Source organism: Bolinopsis microptera, chromosome 12, assembly GCF_026151205.1.
Source record: "Bolinopsis microptera isolate Bmic1 chromosome 12, MBARI_Bmic_1.0, whole genome shotgun sequence".
In the NCBI taxonomy this organism is placed as follows: Eukaryota; Metazoa; Ctenophora; class Tentaculata; order Lobata; family Bolinopsidae; genus Bolinopsis; species Bolinopsis microptera.
Genome location: NC_087083.1, coordinates 14,991,355 through 15,013,297, shown reverse-complemented (window position 1 = coordinate 15,013,297; position 21,943 = coordinate 14,991,355). Strand labels below are relative to the sequence as shown.

General features: G+C 36.8%; 2 protein-coding genes across 3 annotated transcripts in view; one reads left to right on the top strand and one right to left on the bottom strand.

Moving 5' to 3' along the window:
* Positions 1 to 21,943, top strand: part of LOC134824605 (septin-2-like) — a 99,557-nt gene that overhangs the window by 4,097 nt on the left and 73,517 nt on the right. The gene's annotated exons all lie outside the window — the stretch shown is intronic.
* On the bottom strand, positions 1,792 to 18,596 carry LOC134823958 (calpain-5-like). Its single transcript, XM_063835555.1, has 12 exons — positions 18,592 to 18,596; positions 18,294 to 18,411; positions 18,113 to 18,196; positions 15,713 to 15,801; positions 7,440 to 7,668; positions 7,133 to 7,273; positions 6,642 to 6,719; positions 6,178 to 6,296; positions 5,164 to 5,275; positions 4,847 to 4,960; positions 4,305 to 4,404; positions 1,792 to 2,942 (listed from the first exon to the last, which is right to left on the bottom strand). The coding sequence occupies exons 1-12, from the start codon at positions 18,594 to 18,596 to the stop codon at positions 2,857 to 2,859; spliced, it is 1,275 nt and encodes a 424-aa protein (XP_063691625.1). The 3' UTR covers positions 1,792 to 2,856.

Genomic DNA, 21,943 nt, shown 5'->3' with positions numbered 1-21,943 from the left:
GTAGTACTATTTAATGTGTTTTCAATATCATTTGTATATACACATGGTCAAATCAATTATATTGTATCTTACTGGGCCGCGCTCAGCCTGTCATTCCGCCTAATATAATCTGTATGTTTATGAACATGATAGCCTGAGGTCCCCAGGTAATATTGTATCACGTGGTGACCCCCACTGCCGCTTCACTATAGTAGAGTTTCTACGATACATGCAGGGGAGCCGCGCACTCGTGCGCGGCGGGTCATACAACGTATGACAACAATTATAAGGGTGGCACTGTGCACAGGATCGAGGAATATAGTGCAACAGCCAAGAAACTGCTGCTAACTGCTGCTCACTGCTGCTAACTAGGCTGGTCACTGCTCGTTGGACGTTGCTCGTGTTGCCGTTGGTTTGGAAACCGTTTGAATAAAACCATATATTTTGCCAGTGTGTCAATGAGGTTCTGGCTTGATCAATATTTGCAATTTGCATCGCCTTTATAAAACATAGCGTGTTTGCGTGAGTGTCTATCTAGTCTATTGAGTACGTATTACGTAATCAAGTAAGCCTAGCTAATGAATTTACTGCAGTAGTGGTATAACACATGGTATCTCTTGACGGTGACATGATCTGTAGAAATGTGCTATAACCTTGGTTTTGTTATAACCTTTGCAGTTATATGAATTTTGACATGTTGGAACTCGTCACTCATGTCTTCACGATCCAGATCTAAATTAAGACGTTAAATTTTATCAAAGTTGCACACGCGTTTGTTTATGTAACCCACCACCGACCTCTCCCCGATTTTCGTGAGGGTGCTTTTAAAACAGCTGTTAAACTTAAACATTAAAGTACGAACATTACGTGCTTCTCATCTTTTAGCTCAGTTCCGAAGCCAAGACCATGAACCTCTTCGCAAATGTGAAATATGGACCTTCTCTTCAAGTTCACGGACAGTAAGATTTTAGTTGCTAGACACGTTGTATACCTCTCGTGCACGCGCGCGGCTATCAAAAACTAGGGGTTGCAGCGTGTGTTGACCATTGTTAATGGTCTGGCCCGGCGCGCGCTCTACTTCGTAGCGCGCGACGTAGCACTTGCCATCGGGCAAGTGCGCTACTACTACTAGACTTCAAAGAAATTTAGACGAGTAACATTCGTCAGCAGCGTGTGTCAAGATTTTAGTTCAAACTTTCAAATGAGTAAAGTACGTTTCCCGATAGAGACAGGCTAAATTGTTATTTGAGAATTTGAACCCGGCCCGGCTGGACCGATTGTGAAAATAAACTGGTTGTTTTTTCTCAACCCTTTATGCTTTAACCCTTTTAATTGCATTATATATTTTCTGAGTCGTATTTTGCAGTTTCGATCATCAATCATAAATTCTTGTATTGTCAAGTCGGGAGTGTTATATTAGGGTTCTCTTTAATGAAATCCTCCCAAAGTTATGTCCGTCCAAATAAGTTCCGATAAAGTACATAACATATTCAAATAATAAACAGGTTAATGAAGATTGGTAAGATAAGCAGTCTGAGAGTTAATGAAGATAAACATTTTTTTGGGTAATTTCACAGGTACGCTGTCTGTCTGTGTAGTGACTATAACTAGTGTGTGTGTACTGTGTGTCTGTGTGTGTTTCTTCGTCTTTGTGACTGTTTGTTCGTCTTTGTGACTGTTTGTCGGTAGTAAGCCTCCATTTTATCGTCTGTAGGTCCGATTTTTTGTGTAGTACTGACTTTTTGTGTGCCTGCAAATAACACCAGTCATTTATTTTGTACTCATGAATTTAAGTGCTGAAGAAAAACAGAGTTATGAAATAAATAAACTCCTCATTTTATTAATAATCGTATTTGTTACTTCAAGTTTGAAAATGTTCAAAATACGTATCAATTTACTCAACCAAAACAAGTTTCTCAAAAAATGAATACTCCTGAAACTCGTTTTTGAATCAAGTTCCACGTTTTAAACACTAAATATTGTGTACTATTCATATGCGGATGAGTTGAATAATATAATATCGATAAAATAACGGTGAAAAAAGTTACGATTATAATTAGGAATAGGAGCATGTTAGAAGCTAGCCCGATACTTTAACCTATTTAAATTCACAACTTGTACCAAAATAACCATAATTATAATATAATACTGATAGTTAATTAGTTTACATACATATCCATAAAACAACAATATTCGATATAAATCCGATAGAAAACAACGCGTTTGATTTAAAATACCATTTAATCATATACATTATACCGTGTAAATAATAAGAAGTTAGTTATAACTAAATTGTAAATTTGTTCAATAAATTTGCGCACCCTCTACTATTATACTAGCAAAAGGGAGGCTGTTCTCTATCCAAAGCTTCGGTGAAATTTTATCGTACAGCAATATTAGCTCTTCGCAGTGTAAATTGTAACTAAAAGTTAAAAGAAAATATAATCATTATACTTTGAGGGGTTATCACTAAAATCTAGACCATATCATAAATATAATCAGAGCAATAGGCAGGTTAATTGTAGATTTAAACAAAGAAATTGATCCCTACCAGAAAGGGCCTCAAACCTTCTTAACCACGTCAAAATTAGATTTGCTCGCTTGTAACATATAGCTTAACTTGAATTGAAAATATAATAATGATTAGTCGTAAAGGATACCGGCTATGTACAAAATCTTAACAGTTGTTATAAGGGTCGTAAACAGATCAATAACTTTTAAAGCCAAGCACGCGCGAACACAACTCACATCACACGTGGCGTTACAACTCACGTGACGTCACAGTTAACATGACGTCATGATAGCGTCATGATAACGTCACATGGTGTAAAATCACGTGATCACGTGGCGCGCAGCGAAAGTCCGGGGGAATTACACTCACTTAGTCGTCCTATACCGGATGATCACTTTAACAGTTCCAGGAACTTGTTGACCCGTACCAGCCTTTGATTTATCACCTGTACCTAGAAATGGGAGTGGGTCAGGGACTTTATAGATATGAAACTTACATTTACAACATACCTAATAAAAATCACCTTACTTTGCTAGCTTGATTGATTGAAAGCCCCTCGTAAGGGGGTTGTCTCTAATGAACTAATTTATTGATTACAATCATAATAAGTTAAAAATAAAGACCCCAATGGGCACTCCTGAAAACATAACTACTAGAAAATATATCAAAACTAAATAGAAAAAAACTGAGGACAAATGTGATAAAATCGCAACAAACTGCAAATAATGGAAAATACATTTTGGATTCGTTATTTAATGGCACGCAGCAGATTATAAAAAATGTAGTAAAAGTACAAAAGAATTTTTTTTCTTCACAAATCACGTTTACAAATGGGTTTGAGATTGAGTTTAAAAATTAATTTCACTACATACAACAAACAGATTCTCTTTAAAAATTTACATATTATAATAGCATTGATTTGGATTGGTATAAAAGTGATAGAAAACAAATTTAAAACTTAATTCTGGACGTTGGATTTAGCGCCAATTAGCAGCAAAAACAGTTAGGAATTTCTGTTTCTTGTGGACCTACGGAGCGAGGCCACTGATTTCGTGGATGAGAAATTTACTCGTGGACCACTCATTTACACAATCATCCCTCTTCTGCAGCTTCATTATTGTTTTCTTACATTGTGATTTGAACACCTTCAGCGATTGGCATGACACTGAATTGAATGCTTCGTCTATCGATGCGTCTACAAATAGGAGTGGGCTGTTGAAGAATATTGAATTTCTATATATGGCAGTATTGCAGTCATTGAACCAATCATAGTTAGCTTCAGTGATAACTTTTAAGTTACGAGACGGCACATTTACGTGAATAGTTTTTGCGACGGGAGGAGGGAGCTGATTAGGGAAATAGAAAATGTTATTCATGAAAATTAGTGAATTAGATAAAATTATGCTGTGTATAGTTAGGATCGAGTAGTTGTTGAAAAAAGATTTGGTACCAGTAGGACGTGCCCCATCTTTATAAAAATAATTCACGAATCCTGGCATAACGGCTCTAATACCTTTCTTTTGTTGACGCTTGAAAGCCAGCTTCTTTCTTTTTACTAAAAACGAAAGTTAAAATTTACCAATTCCTTGCACATTTCCATACTTCAGTAATAACATAATATTAACTTATTAAATATTAACTAGATATGATATTGACTTACTAAGAATTAACTTACTTTAGTGACTAGATATGATATTAGCTTACTAAATATTAACTCACTTTAGTAACTAGATATGATATTAACTTATTGAATATTAACTTACTTATTAAATATTAACTTACATCACTTATTGTATAATATATATTAACTAACCCAGTTGGGAGGTGTACATTTTGCCTCCCTCTTTTAAGGGCAAGTTTAGGGAGCGTCCTAACAACACATCCTTCGTTCCCTCGGGGTATTTCGCATACACCTGAAAATACACGAGATTTTAAATAAATTGATGATGATTTGATCAATTAATTTCCATTTTGGAAGATTAATTATTAAGTTATAACTTTATAAGTCGTAAAGTGTAACGATGATAGTTCCAAGATTTTATTCATCAAGATATTGCATCAAGATATTCTGTTTTGAGTTGAAAGTCTCGACCTTGCGCTGTGTCACATAACTTTGTATTAATGTTTTTAAGTTATACTTTATTTTGAAACCCATTATCTGAAAAATAACATGACAATAAATAAATAGTATTCCAGAAAATAGAAAAACGCAGAGTGAAAGCTAATTATACACGCCGTATACCTATTTTATCTTGTAGTTTTTATAAAATTATACGTCAAATAAACGTTATTGACACCCCTATTAAACTTAAAACAAAGTTAACACAACAATTAACTAATTAACAAACTAATTACCTGGGCGACTACAGTAGCTTTCTCAGGTGCCTTAATATGGAAGGCAGCTTTGCAGTTGAACTCGGGGTTATTTCCTTGCTTTAAGGGGGTCTTGGCCATTCTGTTCTCACAAACCTGAAAACAATTACTTACAATAATAAATTAATATCTTACCGAGAAGATTTTGTAAAATGAAGGACCAAATAACTTAAAATAATTATAAATCACATCCGCCGGGGAGCGGCTCATTAAACATTTTCATAATTAGTAGTATATCATCAGACTGACAATATGTAGAATAAAACAAATATTGATTCCCCAACCAAGGAAATAATTACCAGAGCAACGTAAACTCCGATATTGTCGTCAGGAAGGTTGAGTCCGTCACACTTTACCACTTCCACGTCAGCTGTACCTAGCGCACTGCTGCTCGGCTCTTTCTCCAGCAACCTGAGACGTAAACTAACTCATCGTGCAAGGGGAACCTATTATCCAATTAACCTATTATACAATTAACCTATTATATAATTAAGTTATTATCCAATTAACTTATTATCCAATTAACTTATTATCCAATTAACTTAGTATCCAATTAACTTATTATACAATTAACCTATTATCTAATTAAGTTATTATCCAATTGTCCTATTATACAATTAACCTATTATCCAATTAAGTTATTATCTAATTAACTTATTATCCAATTAACTTATTATCCAATTAACTTATTATCCAATTAACTTATTATCCAATTAACTTATTATCCAATTAACTTATTATCCAATTAACTTATTATCAAATTAACTTATTATCCAATAAACTTACCGAATAATCAAATATCAGATATTCGTTAACGAATATATTCTCCTAATCCGAACAATTTCCAAACTATTCGGTAACCCTAATTAAGACATCACTGGAGCGCAAAACACGGGTGAATAAAAACTGTAAAAAACATTTCACAGTCACATAAATACTGAAACATTTATTATGCTTTAATTATCACAATTATGCCTTAATTATAATAATAACATAGCGACATTATTACATGACTCTACAAAACAGGACTCACTTGATCTACAAAACCTTGAAGGGAAGAAAGGGGATGTTACTTACGAACACCCCCTCAAATACTGCTTAACTACGGGAAGTTATTACATGTCGCACACATTTTACTAAAACTGAGGTCAAGTCTCCCAGTTCTGTCTCTAATACAAAGAGATCACAACCTCATCTACACGTTAAGTTTATACAAAGTATGGTAAATCTCGAGGGTGTGTAAGAAAAAACATTATGTCTTTGAGCATCGTCCATCGTGCAGTTAAGATTACCCTGAAAAACAGGATACTAACTTGAGGTTTGCTTCGTCCTCACTGAAGAGACGGAGAAGAAAGTGTCCTTCAGTGTTGGGTTTGAAGGTTGTTGGTACAATCACGTAAGTTCCTACTTCCAGTTCCAGTCGCTTGAACACCTGTGCAAGGAATAGTTACCATGATGACACGACCATAATATATGGTAATACCATCATTTAACAATTCACTAATCTCCATGTTATAGGAAAAGTACACCACTGTAATGTTTTCACTCCAGAGGATTTTGCAACAAAATATGTCCGTACATTTACATCAAGCTATTCTTCATTTATCATGTCCAGAAGAAACACAGTAACTCAAAAAACGGATAAGTTCCTGTGTTTTTTCCGCTATATAGAGTATACACTATACAGCCGTAAAAACCGCTATACAGCCGTAAAAGCCAATAGAGAGCTGTGACAGCAACTTAATAACCGCCGCTATAATACAGCCGAACTTTTTACCTGTCGAGTGTTGAGGTATTTGGTACTGGCGATGTGTTTGGTGAACCTCGTCATCCTGTACTTGTTGTTATCAGCCACCTGGAGGAGGAGATAAGAGTGAGATAAGAGGAGGAGGAGAGTGAGATAAGAGGAGGAGGAGAGGGAGATAATAGGAGGAGGAGAGGGAGATAAGAGGAGGAGGAGAGGGAGATAAGAGGAGGAGGAGAGGGAGATAAGAGGAGGAGGAGAGGGAGATAAGAGGAGGAGGACATCGCGCACGTTTTTATGTTATATGCACGGCTTTTTATCGCAGTTTTCATTGCAATGCAGTTTCCATCGCAATGGAGGTCGCCGGACATCTCATTGTAAAGCCGAATCGATTTTCTATACGCATACCAAAAATCAAATGCGTAACTAAAACAGAAATGGAATTACAGAAGTTTTAATTTTTTTGTCAACAAAAAAACTTTTTAGGGGTGTTTCTAATGACCAGGGTCTGAACCAGGACATACCTTGAAGATGGAAAAACCAATGGTAATATTGGTGGTGTCATCAATACGAACATCTTTCTGGCACAACATCACTTGTACAGTTTCGTCGTCTGCTTCTAGGATCTCAAACTGATAGTGGTGGTTCTTCGATAGGAAGGTATCCTGCGAGGGGAAATTAACAGGGTACTTTATAGTTTAGAGTTTAGAGTTTAGTGCCAGTCACTGTTGTGTGTTAACCTAGCGTACAGTAGAGAGCCTATTACTTCTGAAAAAAAAACATGCGGAAGCGACTGTTCACATAATATGTTGTTTTTGATTAACTAATTACCTTGAAGTTTACACATCCACCGTCACTAACGTCCTTCTGCCACATCCCCTTTCTCTCCTCCAAAACCCAAAACTCGTCAGATTTACAGAGGTTCACAACTCTGCACACTGTGGTGTGAGTGAAAATGCTCAGGTAATCGTCGAAACTCATCCAGAATTCACCGTCATTTTCAATTGTTAGGTCGAGTTCTTTCCTCTGGTCTTCTGTGAGTTGGCCCCACTTTGGGTCGCTGAGGGGTTGTAAGTGTTAATTATTGGGTAGTGAGTTTAAATTACTTTGTATCCAAAAAGGATGTACCTTGCAGGTACCACCCGTATTCACACTCAGAATTGAGTTTAGTCATTTTCCGATACGAGATTGGGGACGGGTTCTATAAACAAACAAACAAACAACATCCAAAAATTAGGTTTCAGCTACACATTACAATATTATGTAAAATCAAATCAAGACAATTCCACAGCAATTAAAATCATATTTATTAATTAGTGAATGATACTAGGTCCGTTGGATCACGGAAATTATTTGTTTGATACCAAAATCAAATCAGCCTACCTTACTCGGGATTATTACGACGGGTTTATTAACGACCGGTTAAAATATGGTTCGGGAAAAATATGGCGAAATTGCTCAAAACCCACCACATTTTCCCGGTCGCCATTTTACCGGTGTCCAACCTTTCAATTTTAGATTCAAAAATTTTGTCTCAGATGTAAATTTCCTTATTAGAGATAAGCAAGTTTAGAAATTTTCGCATTGCTAAAACTTGTGAAACAAGTCGAATTATCAATAATTGTTGAAAGTAGACAGAAATAATGACTCGTGGTTAATCAAACTAGATGGAAAATAATTTTTAACATTTGAAGCGTAACAACCAGATCGATATTAAGATAAAGGGAGAGCTGTTTAGTCTTCCAATAAGTTGTAATCATCTTCGTTATCTTCATCTGGATCATCCCTTTCATCAGTTTTAATTAATTCAAGTTTTAATTTAACTGTTACTTTTACTTTGAGTCCTATTTCATTATGTAGAGATAGTCAATACCTAAGAAATTAAAAATTGGCCTATTTAAATCAAATTTGACAATAAGGATATATGACAAGAATTGGGCAAAAAGGTGAAACCACTTGATATTCCCACGAATCACCCACTCCTTGAAATCATAGACTCAATCGCTCATCACACAGAAGACCCAACATTCACCACAGACAACATAACTTGCCTTCTTACTCGTTATGAGAACGGTAAATCTTCAATTCCCATGCACAGTGACAACGAAGCTTGCATCGTCAATCCCAGTAACATAATCACAGTCAGTCTCGGTGCTACCCGAACAATTGACTTCCGCAGCAAAATAGGACCTCTCACGACACAATCCATACACCTCAAACACGGGCAGACTTATTGCATGTCAAGGTCCTCCCAGGACTTTTAGGAACATGGTATTAAAGCAGATCCCACAGCACAAGGCGAGAGACTATCACTAACTTTTCGCAGACTCTCAGCTCCCACCACACCACAGCATATACCACCAATCCGCCAATCTAGTAGACCAGAAACAGACCCGACTCCGATTCCAACGGAACGTGTTCTGCTATTGACGGATTCAATTCATTCAACCACACCCGTCAGCTTGTTTCCTACTCACTTGCCATGCACCAAGGAGACAATGTACAAAATCACCGATCTTCACAAGTTTGAGCACCTATTCCCTCACATGAGTTACGTGGTGATTTCGGCAGGCATCAACGATTTGTCCAGGTATAATCACCGTTCTTACTCGTTGTTTGATGTCGTGGCGAATGATCTGCGTACTTATTGTGAGAGATACCCAAACACCACATTCATCTTTAACTCCATAACACTAACCACTTATCACTGGCTAAATCCAGAAATTCGTAGGTTTAACGAGTCTTTATTTATTTTAACCACGAAGGTTGAAAATCTATTGATGTTTGACTCGCATCAAATATGCTTTGAGCTGGTGAGGAAAAGGTGCACTATACTAGATCCAAATGGGAACGGTATTCATCTAACCTTAGCAGCCAAGAAAGGGATCGTTTCGCGTCTCTTGGACTGCATCATTGAACTGGCCAGGCGAAGACCGACAGTAATCGAAGAGGTGTGGCCTTTAAGGGATGAGTTCCGATCTCTTTTGCCAATGCAGTAGAAATTCTTAAATCAAATTTTTCGTCGCGAATACATAATCGTTTACAACACAATTTTGAACAAATTTAATTTTTCAAAGCTAAACGTATAGTAACGTTCACAGAAAGTACCTAAGTTCAAATTTTTCAAAAAACAGCAAGTCCCTTATCTTCTTTTTTCTTTTCTAATCATAAATTATTTTTTATTGCGATGGCTTATAGACCATGGTAAATGTATCACAGTAAATTTTAAACGGTTTTTTACTCTTTCTTATCTTATCTGAACCGGTTATAAGCAAAATTGCAGATAACAACAACATAAATCCGGACCGAACTAATTTCAACACAACACAAGCGTAGAATTACTGGAGTAAATTCAGTGTATTTATATTTAAATATTTTAACTATTTAATCAATTATTTAACCTTTACAGATTTTGACTGATTTTGGAACTAGGAGTCAAACATAAAACTTAACCCGTTTTCTTGACCCACAGTTCCTGTATAAAATTAAATCTCTTTAGATCTTTAATTTTATATTGATAATCAGTAATCTATCGTATATCATATAACCAGTAATCTATAGTTATACTTTGCAAATTAAAGATGTGCAAAGAGTCTTGTAGATGTAGATTATGTTCTAAAAAATGTTTAGAACGTAAAGATCCGCTAAAATGCAGCCTTTGTAACGGTATTTTTCATCGTAAATGTGCTAATCTTGAACCAAATGACGTAAATCGAATGAAATTAGACAATAGTTTCATAAACTGGTATTGTTTGGCATGTACTACTGACATATTTCCGTTTACTAATACTGATATTACCACTCTAACTAATGAAAATTCGTGTAACACTTACATACCCTGTAGTACAGAAACAAAAGCTAAATCTAAAGTAAGTTTTGCCAGGGTGAGTTGCAAAACTTGTAAAAAGCTAGGAAACAAATCAAAAATGGCGGTTTGCTGGATATGCGACGCTTATTCGCACAATAAATGCTCAGCGGGCGAGTTAGGATGCAAAAGCTGCACACGTGAATTGTTTCCTGGTTTCGAGGTATCACCTAGACAATTATACACCGTACACGGTAATTACGAGAATAGCGCAAAATTTAACCCATACCATAGAAACCATGACTCTAATTATATAGGTAATACTTTTGAAGAAAACAATGACTTAAACTTTAATCCATGGGATAACTGCTCAGATGTACTAAATAGCTGTAAATACTACGAACCACGGCAAATCAACACGAGTAGGCCTTATGAATTTAAAGTTCAATCTCTTAACATTCGATCTTTGAGCAAAGCAATCTCTAATATACGTGATGAAATTGAACAGCACCTAAAATTTGATGTTCTGTGTTTCAACGAAACAAACTGCACGGTTGTAAGTATGTCATTTCAAGGAAAAGAATTAGAGTTAGAAGGCTTTCATCCCCCCTTTATTCAGGCTCCCGCAAGGGACTCTGGTAAGGGCGGTGGTCTAGTAACCTATGTAAACAAGAATCTCTGTGAATTATCTGATGTCACTGCACGATCTGAATTATCTTATAGAGATGATCCAAACGTTGGCGAATTTCAGTTAATAGAGATAGCTCAAAATGGCCACAAAAACGTCATACTATGCAATATGTATCGGTCTCCCAGTGGTAATGTCCCCAGTTACTTAGAAAAATTGGAAAACACCCTAAAAGATTTGGCGCGACATAGCAACAAAAACGTATTATTTCTAGGTGATACCAATATTAATCTATTAGAATACGGCGTAAATGACCATACTACTAAATATGTTGATATTTTTGCAGAGTATGGATTCGCACCAACGATATCACGACCAACTCGTATTACTTGTCACAGTGCTACACTTATTGATCACATTTTCGTAAACCAATGCCATGCTATAACAAAGTCAGGCATTATAACTGAATCGCTATCTGATCACCTTGCCACATTTACCGGCATACTTCTCGACACTAATAGAATAGGAAATAAATTGAAAAATGAAACTTGTGAATCATCAAACCGAGTAATAAATGAAGAGAAAATCGCTCGTTTTGAGGAGAAAATAGCGTCTATTGATTGGAATTTTTTACACAACGTTGACGGGACAAATACAAAATTTGAAGCTTTTCACACTAAATATGAAGAAGTCTATAATGAGTGTTTTCCAGTTAAAAAGAAAAAATCAAACCACAGAAAAAACTCTAAACCGTGGATATTAGATTGGCTTCAATGTGCATGCAATCGAAAGAACCAACTATATAAATCCTTTGTTAAAGAGCCTACTGAAAAAAATGAAAAAACTTATAAGCATATGAAAAAGTTTGTTGAAAAACAAGTAGATATTGCGAAAAAGAAGTATTACGCATCATATTTTAAAAAGCATGCGAGCAATAGCAAATTACAATGGCAAATGATTAATCAAATATTAAACAAGAAATCAAAAGAAAAAATAAAAATAAGTAAGATTAACTATAAAAATAGAGTTATAACCGACTCACAAGATATAGCTGACAGTTTTAATGATTATTTTACTAATATAGCTGAGAACCTAAAGAGCGAAAACAATCTGGTTCGCGGTGCAGGCAGCAGGATCAGTAGGACATTCTCTTCCCCAATCAAGTCGATGTGATTTTGATATGGAGCTGGAGGACTCCTCGCCCTCCGAAATTGCTGAAATCATACATGATCTTAAGAACAAATCGACTTCAGATATGAATATACAGCCTCTTAAAAAGGTTTGCAATGTGCTGTCTCCAGTAGTTAATCACCTGATCTCACACTCCCTTCACGAAGGAGTATTCCCCGAAAAGCTCAAACTTGCTAAGGTTATCCCACTCCATAAAGGAGGATCGCGCAGCGAAATTACAAACTACAGACCAATCTCACTTTTGTCCTGCTTCTCAAAGATATTCGAAAAAATAATGCATGCACGTTTAGTAAAGCACCTAAAATCACGTAATATTCTATATGCGTCGCAATTTGGTTTTAGATCGGGTCACAGTTGTGAACATGCGTTGCTTGAAGCTCAGTTTAACATACATAAAGCTCTAGAAAGGAAGCAAGTGTCAGCATTACTGCTTCTTGACTTCTCCAAGGCGTTTGACCTAGTAGACAGTGAGATACTGCTACATAAGCTGGAGCACTATGGTGTAAGAGGCCTTAGCTTATCCTGGTTTGAGTCTTATCTAACTAACCGGAAACAGTATGTTCACGTTAACGGTTGCAGTTCAGAAAAAATGGGATTGGAACATGGAGTTCCTCAAGGGTCCATTCTTGGTCCTATATTGTTCATTATTTACATAAACGACCTTGCAAATGTAAGCGATATAGCCCATTATATTTTCTTCGCTGATGATGCAAACATCATCGTTTCTGCCGACACGTACACTGAACTGAACATGCGTGCAAACAGAGTATTAAATACTGTACAGACATGGGTTAAAAACAACGGTCTTAAACTTAATGTAGGAAAAACTAAATACATGATATTCACTAACAGATTACCAGAGGATATAAATATTAGTATAGAAGGACAGCGACTAGTGAAAAGTGAACATGAACGATTTTTAGGTGTCATTATTGACTCAAAACTTAGCTGGAGCCAGCACATTAAACAGTTAAAGACTAAAATATCCAGAAATGCAGGCGTAATGATGAAACTTAAAAGTTCCATTCCGAATAAAGCTCAAAAAATGCTATACAATAGTTTAATTCAATCTCACCTGTATTACTGCGCTACTGTTTGGGGTACTAAATCTTTAAATTCCATTCAGTCTTTATTCTCTGCTCAAAAGAAAGCTATTCGCGCCACTGATTCAGAATATCATAACTATTTTTACGACAAAGAAAAACGTAAACTACCATCTCACACAAAATCCATCTTCAACAAAATAGGAATTTTGGCTCTTCCTAATCTCATTGCTAAAAGCTGTCTAACTTTGATGCACAAGGTTTATATGGGAGTAGCACCATCGAGTATCTGTAGTATATTTGAAAAATCACCGCTTATACAAACGGAAAGGAGAAATCCAAAGTATTTTGAAATTAAGTTCAACAGATTACGGATCACCGATTATAGCATCTCTAACGTAGGACCACGATTATATAACAACACGATAAACGAAATAAACAAAATCCTTCCCTTCAACGTACCTAAGTTACAAGATAAGTTTATTAATTCATACAAGGACAACATTGTACGTTACTTACTGGACAAACAAAAACTTGACCTAGAAAACCTTTCGTGGACGGACAAGAACTTTGTCCTTTACAACTTTTAAACAAAATATTAGCAAAATATAACAGCTGTAAGAATCCTAAACGTTAGTGCACTGTGCAGTCAAATAAATGAACTGCGATAATGCATTTGACAGTCAGTCACTGCAATTTATTCTGCAACTTATTTTTCAATTTTCACTGCCACACTTAGGCTTATCTTGCCTACACATTTAAAAAAAAACAAAATTCCTTGCGCACCGCGTACTAAAATTACTTGGATTTCTACCGCTTTGATAAATGACTACATGAAGATGGGGAGTTAATATTGTTGATTTATATAATATAGATTATTTATTCTTTAGTGTAGATTAACTTTATTTTTATATATTTTACCAAGTGTGAAGGATCAACCATACGTTATTGATATTTTTGAAATATTTAATGATACATTGATATAATAATAAATGATTGTAATATTTTTATTGAGGCACATGCCACCCCATCGCGGGTTTACTACTACTACTACTACTACTACTACTACTTAATTTTTGCAATTTTAGCCAAATGAAGTCGAAAAACCTACAACAAGTGCAGTGGCGTAACGTTGCCTGTTGGCGCCCCCCTGCCGAAAAGGCGCCCCCCTGTTGGCGCCCCCTCCCCTTTTGGTGCCCCTCCCTAAAATTGAACAAATTAGGTGATTTAAGAGGATACGCCGGTAAAATCTCTAAAAAAGTGTGTATCTAGAGCAAAACGCGCAGTTTTGCTAGTACTTTAGTTAATGTATTCTGGGTAAAATTATCTTTATCCCGGTTGTTGCGACAAGTAAAAATGCTCTTATTAGGGAAAGGAGATTACTCGACGTTTCAATGTAACTACATCGTATTCATGATCTAAAAACAAGTGTTAAAAATTCAAAACGTAAAAAACATATATCTGAGGCAAAATTTGTGTACATTAATTTATTTTTAATCAATCAACTTTATCCAAAAATTCGATACAAAAAAGTCATAACAAAATTCATAACAAAACTAATTTATACGACGACAAACTTTTATAGTAAATATTGTACATTCCTAAAACTACTACTAAATATACTACACATGATACAGAAGCATGGAGTGCTACAACGGTGAACAGGTGCATGATGTGAAGTGTGTAGGTATGTATCTAGTGTTACAACAATGCGACTCATAAATAATACTCCAATCCGGATTTTACATACTTTAGTTAAGTTTTCGAAATTGTCCCACATTCAAACGACGATTTGGCGCCCCCCTAAGACGGCGCCCCCCTGCACAGCAGGGTCAGCAGGGCCCTTCGTTACGCCACTGAACAAGTGTCCCAATAGTCTTCTTTAGTGAATATAAGACAACGATTAAAATATGAGCACCCATACACCTTGGGAACCCTAAAAGCTGAGTAGGCGGGTTTATTAACGACCGGTGAAAATGTGGTTCGGGAAAAATATGGCGAAATTACCCTAAACCCACCACTTTATCCCGGTCATAATAATCCCGAGTAAGGTAGCTAATACGTTTATTTTGATCTAATCCGATTAAATTATTTGAGCCCCGAAACGCGCGTCAATAATACTAATGCGCGCCACACCATACATCTCCGCGCCTTCCATCAAGTCCATAACATTTCTACCTTCTTAAATTCAAGTTTCCTGGACCAAATTTAACGGTACTTTAACAGGTTTAATAGGTTCGGCTGTGCTTCCTTCTGAACAACATCATCAGTATGTCCACCAATAGCTACTAGTCCAAACATTTTTACAAATTACACTCCGTTCAATGAAATAAAAAACATGCTTTCCACGAAAGGTCACCTTAACTTTACCAACTACTGTCTCTAAAAAATACAGGAAATAACTTACTCGTCCCTAAAGATACAGAAAATAACTTACTCGTCCCTCCAGTCTCCTTGCCATTCCTTTTGTCCCCAAGGATTCCTTAGCTTTATCAAACGAGCCAAACCATGACCGGGAACCTCCAACTGAAAACAAAATCTTATTTACAAACACACATACGTCATACGTACTTCAAAATGGACTCATACAGTCCTATCATGTTTATATATACTTCATAAAAGAATTCATCATTTCTAACTCTAAATTTGGAGCGTGTAAAGTTAAACAACTGAAGTTACATTGTGATGTTATAAGAAAGATCAGAACAATGTCAATATTGATCTGATCTAGATGTCCATTGTTCATCATAGAGATACTACAGAACGATATATGGAGAGTGACGTGTGTAGTGTGTAGAGTCGACCAATCAAAACACAGTATTGAAGGCACGTGATTATGTTTTAACCAATAAAATCACTGTGTAGAGACAATAAAGCTTATTGTTTTGAGGTAGCTTGGGTGTAATTTGCTTTGTAAAACTTGTTCTGACCGTCCTAAATTAGATGATATCTTCTAAATTACATCATAATATTATCTTTTAAATTAGATCATATCTACGAAATAGCATCATAGCGATAATTTTCCTCCCTCCCTCCCTCCCTCCCTCCCTCCCTCCCTCCCTCCCTCCCTCCCTCCCCCCTTCCCTCCCTCCCTCCCTCCCTCCCTCCCTCCCTCCCTCCCTCCCCCCTTCCCTCCCTCCCTCCCTCCCTCCCTCCCTCCCTCCCTCTCTCCCTCCCTCCCTCCCTCCCTCCCTCCCTCCCTCCCTCCCTCCCTCCCCCCTTCCCTCCCTCCCTCCCTCCCTCTCTCCCTCCCTCCCTCCCTCCCTCCCTCCCTCCCTCCCTCCCTCCCTCCCCCCTTCCCTCCCTCCCTCCCTCCCTCCCTCCCTCCCTCCCTCCCTCTCTCCCTCCCTCCCTCCCTCCCTCCCTCCCTCCCTCCCTCCCTCCCTCCCTCCCTCCCTCCCTCCCTCTCTCTCTCCCTACCTACCTCCCTCTCTCCCCCCTCCCTCCCTCTCTCCCTCCCTCCCTCCCTCCCTCCCTCCCTCCCTCCCTCCCTCCCTCCCTCCCTCCCTCCCTCCCTCCCTCCCTCCCTCCCTCCCTCCCTCCCTCCCTCCCTCCCTCCCTCCCTCCCTCCCTCCCTCCCTCCCTCCCTCCCTCCCTCCCTCCCTCCCTCCCTCCCTCCCTCTCTCTCTCCCTCTCTCTCTCCCTCTCTCTACTCCAGTACAGTACAAAATATTCTATGGTACATATTCACTACAAAATATTCATGATATTCAGTGCGAAATAATATTTTTCACCGGGTTTATTTATTATAACTCCAGAAAACGGAGGCAGAGATAATCAAACGAATGTGTTCTGTAGCGAGCTCCGAGACGAGTACCTTCTGTCAACAAATCTGAGTCGACCAATCAAAACACAGTAGTAATGTCACGCGACTCTGTTCTAGCCAATGACATCACTGTATTAAAGTATTATCAGGACACAGCACAGTACACAGGGAGCCAGTTAATGGTAGCTAGTTTTAGTAGAAAAGCAGCCATTTCAGCTCCTGAATAACTCGCTGAAACGGAAATTTTGCCCGAAACCTTGCCGGAACCGACCAGGTAAGTCAAATTCCAAACTTTTCATCACTTCCCAGCTTCCCACAGAATATATGTTTTTCATCCAAAAGCGCCGATGTCAAACACTTTCGGTACCGTGTTTAGTGTTGTCTCAACACTGCAATTGAAAGAAAATTATGTAAGAGCTTTTTAAAAGCTGGCCACCGACGGTGCTTTGGCTTTTTGAGCAGCTGATGAAATGTCTATGAAATTTAGTAGGGAATGAGGCAGTTTCAAAACTGACTTCAGAGATAGTGCTCACATGTCAACAAATCCTACTAAATATTGATATGAATTTTAAAAAGTATGTTAACAAGAAATGCGGCCACTTTTCTTTTGCGCGAGGACACATACGCAGGCACGTACGCAAGCTACCATATACAAAAAAAAAACCTCCTTCGCTAACCCTTATCCTTGAATCGTTAGAGCCTACGGCACATTGAGTCATGGATCGGGAAAAATATAGTATTCCCATAATATACATATTATAATAATGTTGGAAATATCACATTTTCTACAGTGTTGTTGTGTAGGTTTTTAATTCACGGACAAGTCTCTGAAATGAGCATCAATCTACACTTAATCTACACTTAATCTACACTTAATCTACACTTAATCTACACTTAATCTACACTTAATCTACACTTAATCTACACTTAATCTACACGTAATCTACACTTAATCTAAACTTAATCTACTCTTTATCTACACGTAATCTACACTTAATCTACACTTAATCTACTCTTTATCTAAACGTAATCTACACTTAATATACACTTAGTCTACACTTTCTAGCTCACCTCGTAGACACGAGACACTCCGTAAGCGTGACCAACAATCAGACCACTTTCCAACTTAGCTTCCATCTCCTGGTTCTCTTCACACTGAAATAGAGTGAGTCAGATGGTATTATTTTTAATCACGTGACTAAAATTAATTAACTTTTAAATTAATTAAATTAAAATCCAATTAGCTAAAAACCTCGATTGAAGCGCTGATCATAGCATGACGTTTAAAGGCTTTGATCATGGACTTGAAGAACTTTTCTTTCTTAATTGGGTCGGTTGTTATCTGCTCCTCGCTCAGATTCACAAGCTCACTGAAAAAAATTAATAAGGAATCAACTAATAATCTAGAAAATTAAGCAGTTATGTTGGTTTAAGGACAGTGTAACTTTCACTTCTTGAGAAAGTTCTATAGTATTCTCCACTTTTAATTTCATAATCTAGCTAGGTAGTAACAACCATAACAATATTATTAAGACCACACAATCATTAACCTCATTAACCAACAACTCTATTAATTACACTATCATCACGTGACCCTGGCAGTGATACACGAATAAGAGGTCACAAAGACTTATTTCTTCTAGTTCTAGTAGTGGTCACGTGGGATATTAAACATATTTTAAAAAAGAGAAGCTGGACCTAGATGGCCCACGAGAGGATAGCATGAGAATGCTCTGACTGCCTCTGGGGTGTGGCAACCTGAAGAAGGAGTTATCTATGTGGAGATGAAATGGCAATGTGAAATTAGGGGGAATGAGTAGACGCTCAAGTGCCCAAGGGGTGATGACCACAGATAATGAGTAGCGGCAACATGAGAGAAGCTCTAGGTAACTCCTGTCTGGTTTCTCTGGGACGATAAGTCTAGACGAGCTCACGTGGGGTCTAGTTATTAACATTTTCCAATCACAGCTTGTTTATGGTTTTATCCAAAACCAAAACAGGAATATTACTTTACACGTAATGATAAGTAGATATTGTTGTTGTTAAACACTGTACTAACACAGTAGTGAGAGAGAAATGTGAGCTGAGTACGGTAAACGTCATTACAACGCCTGGAAAAGAACCTGAACCTGAATATTATGCTAATATTTGATATAAGTGGCGGGGTCTTTATAATGGATCATACAAAGGGTGGCCGCATAGCACATACCGAAGTAAGTTAACATTGTAACAACCAGCTAGCTAGTTATGGTTACAGCTATCTTCTTATTTTTCATGGTGCAGAAGTTAAGAAGTTAAAAGAAGTTAAGAAGTTTCAGAGTTAAATTCTCGCCAAAATTATGCGGAATTCCCCGGATCATTAAGAATGAAATGTTCCCACGGAAAAATGGGACGTTGCAATTATGACAATTCGGCAGAGTATGTTTTAAGTGCGAACTCGTGGTTACAACACTTATTTAGTCTAATTCGGGCAGAGTACCTTACGTTTTAAGTGCGAACTCTTAACAAAACTTATTTAGTCTAACTCAATTACTGGTCCTCTCCTTGATGTCAATTATTGAGCTCAACGATATCTTACATCCACTTATTTGAGAGATTAGTATTAGAGCAAAGGTATCACGATTAGGTATCAAGATTGAGTGAATATTTGAATTGGACATTTATGGTGATGGTGATCCCCTTTCCTTGGCGATAATCTCTTTCTTCTTTCCTTTCGATAATTAATTCAATTTTGACCTTATACCGGTCAAACATCCGTATCCCCATGGCACTGTCGCGGCACTCTCGTGGCACTGTGGCGGCACTACTGCAGCAGGCAGCTATCGTTCAACTATCCTCTACATCTCTCAATTCAATCAATATGTTCTACAGATTTTGAAGACTGAGATTATACCATATCTAAACCAGAGAATGGTCCCATCTAATTAATTAATCTAACTAATTATAAGGGTTTGTTCTAAACTGATGTGTTGATAATTAAATATTCCAAATATTTTCTCCATAATGGTATAATTGTCGGGAGAAGAAGAACCTCTGATAATCAAATTTAAACTGAAACCATTGTCTTAAACAGAGATTTGTGAAACTTTATTAACAATGTTTCTCTCTGGGAGATATTAATGAACATTTATAAATTATACATTTTTCTTGTTGTTTTTTCTCTTCAGAAGTAATGTTTCTTGGTGTTTAGTTTTTAAATATTTAAATTCTTTGTGATTTTTAAATTCGCAAATGTTCATTATACAGATTACTGATTATGCAGATTATGCAGATTTTGTGTATTATATGATGCAGATGTTCATTTTGTTTAAACTCCTGCGGAGTGAACACCAGCTCTCTGTTGTTATGTAACAAGATATTGTGTTAAATCTAGTGTATTGCAGATGTTTTAAACTAATAACAGATTTAATAAATTTATTGAATATTACGTAATGGGATTTACACGTTTTAACCCCTGTGTTATATAGCAGGCTTTGTCTCAGTTGTAATTGAAAAGCTCTAGTAGTTGCAACTTAACTAGTAGTTGCATGTTAAATATATAATTACAACACCGTACTTTTGCTGTTACCTTTACTCCGTGGTAGGTCGGGGCTTTACTCAATAACGTATATTACCTTATTACAGTATTATTATATGGCTTATTTTACTGTATAACGTAAGTAAATTTTACTGTATAACGTAAGTATTACAGTATTATTATATGGCTTATTTTACTGTATAACGTAAGTATTACAGTATTATTATATGGCTTATTTTACTGTATAACGTAAGTATTACAGTATTATTATATGGCTTATTTTACTGTATAACGTAAGTATTACAGTATTATTATATGGCTTATTTTACTGTATAACGTAAGTATTACAGTATTATTATATGGCTTATTTTACTGTATAACGTAAGTATTACAGTATTATTATATGGCTTATTTTACTGTATAACGTAAGTATTACAGTATTATTATATGGCTTATTTTACTGTATAACGTAAGTATTACAGTATTATTATATGGCTTATTTTACTGTATAACGTAAGTATTACAGTATTATTATATGGCTTATTTTACTGTATAACGTAAGTATTACAGTATTATTATATGGCTTATTTTACTGTATAACGTAAGTATTACAGTATTATTATATGGCTTATTTTACTGTATAACGTTAGTATTACAGTATTATTATATGGCTTATTTTACTGTATAACGTAAGTATTACAGTATTATTATATGGCTTATTTTACTGTATAACGTAAGTATTACAGTATTATTATATGGCTTATTTTACTGTATAACGTTAGTATTACAGTATTAATATATTATAGCTTATGATAGCTTATTCAGGAGGTGACCGGGACATGATTTCAGGCCTGACCGGGACCGGGACCGGGATACAAAATGTGACTTGAACGGGACCGGGACCGGGACTGAGATTATCAATTTACCGGGACCGGGACCGGGACCGGGACCAATAATTTCTATCTTACCGGGACCGGGACCAACAATCCAATTTTTACCGGGATGAACGGGATGACCGGGATGACCGGGATTTGACCGGGATGACCGGGATGACCGGGACCAAAACTGGTATTCTCATATTGAAAGCTGCAACTTTCATTTACATTATAATTGACCAATTTGAATAAGTAATAACTAGAATATTAAATTAGAAAAAACTAGAAAAAACCCGTCAATATGGGGCATGGGCCTAATGTACTACACCAATAATGTTCATGTACTGATTACTCAAGTTCACCCTCATTCCTCATTCCTCAATCAATGATCTCTCAAATTATTCAACAGTTTCATTCTCCAATCACAGTGAATGAAATTATGTAAAAGATCCCGGTCAAAATCCCGGCAAATTTGAGTGATTGACCGGGACCGGGACCGGGACCAAGAAT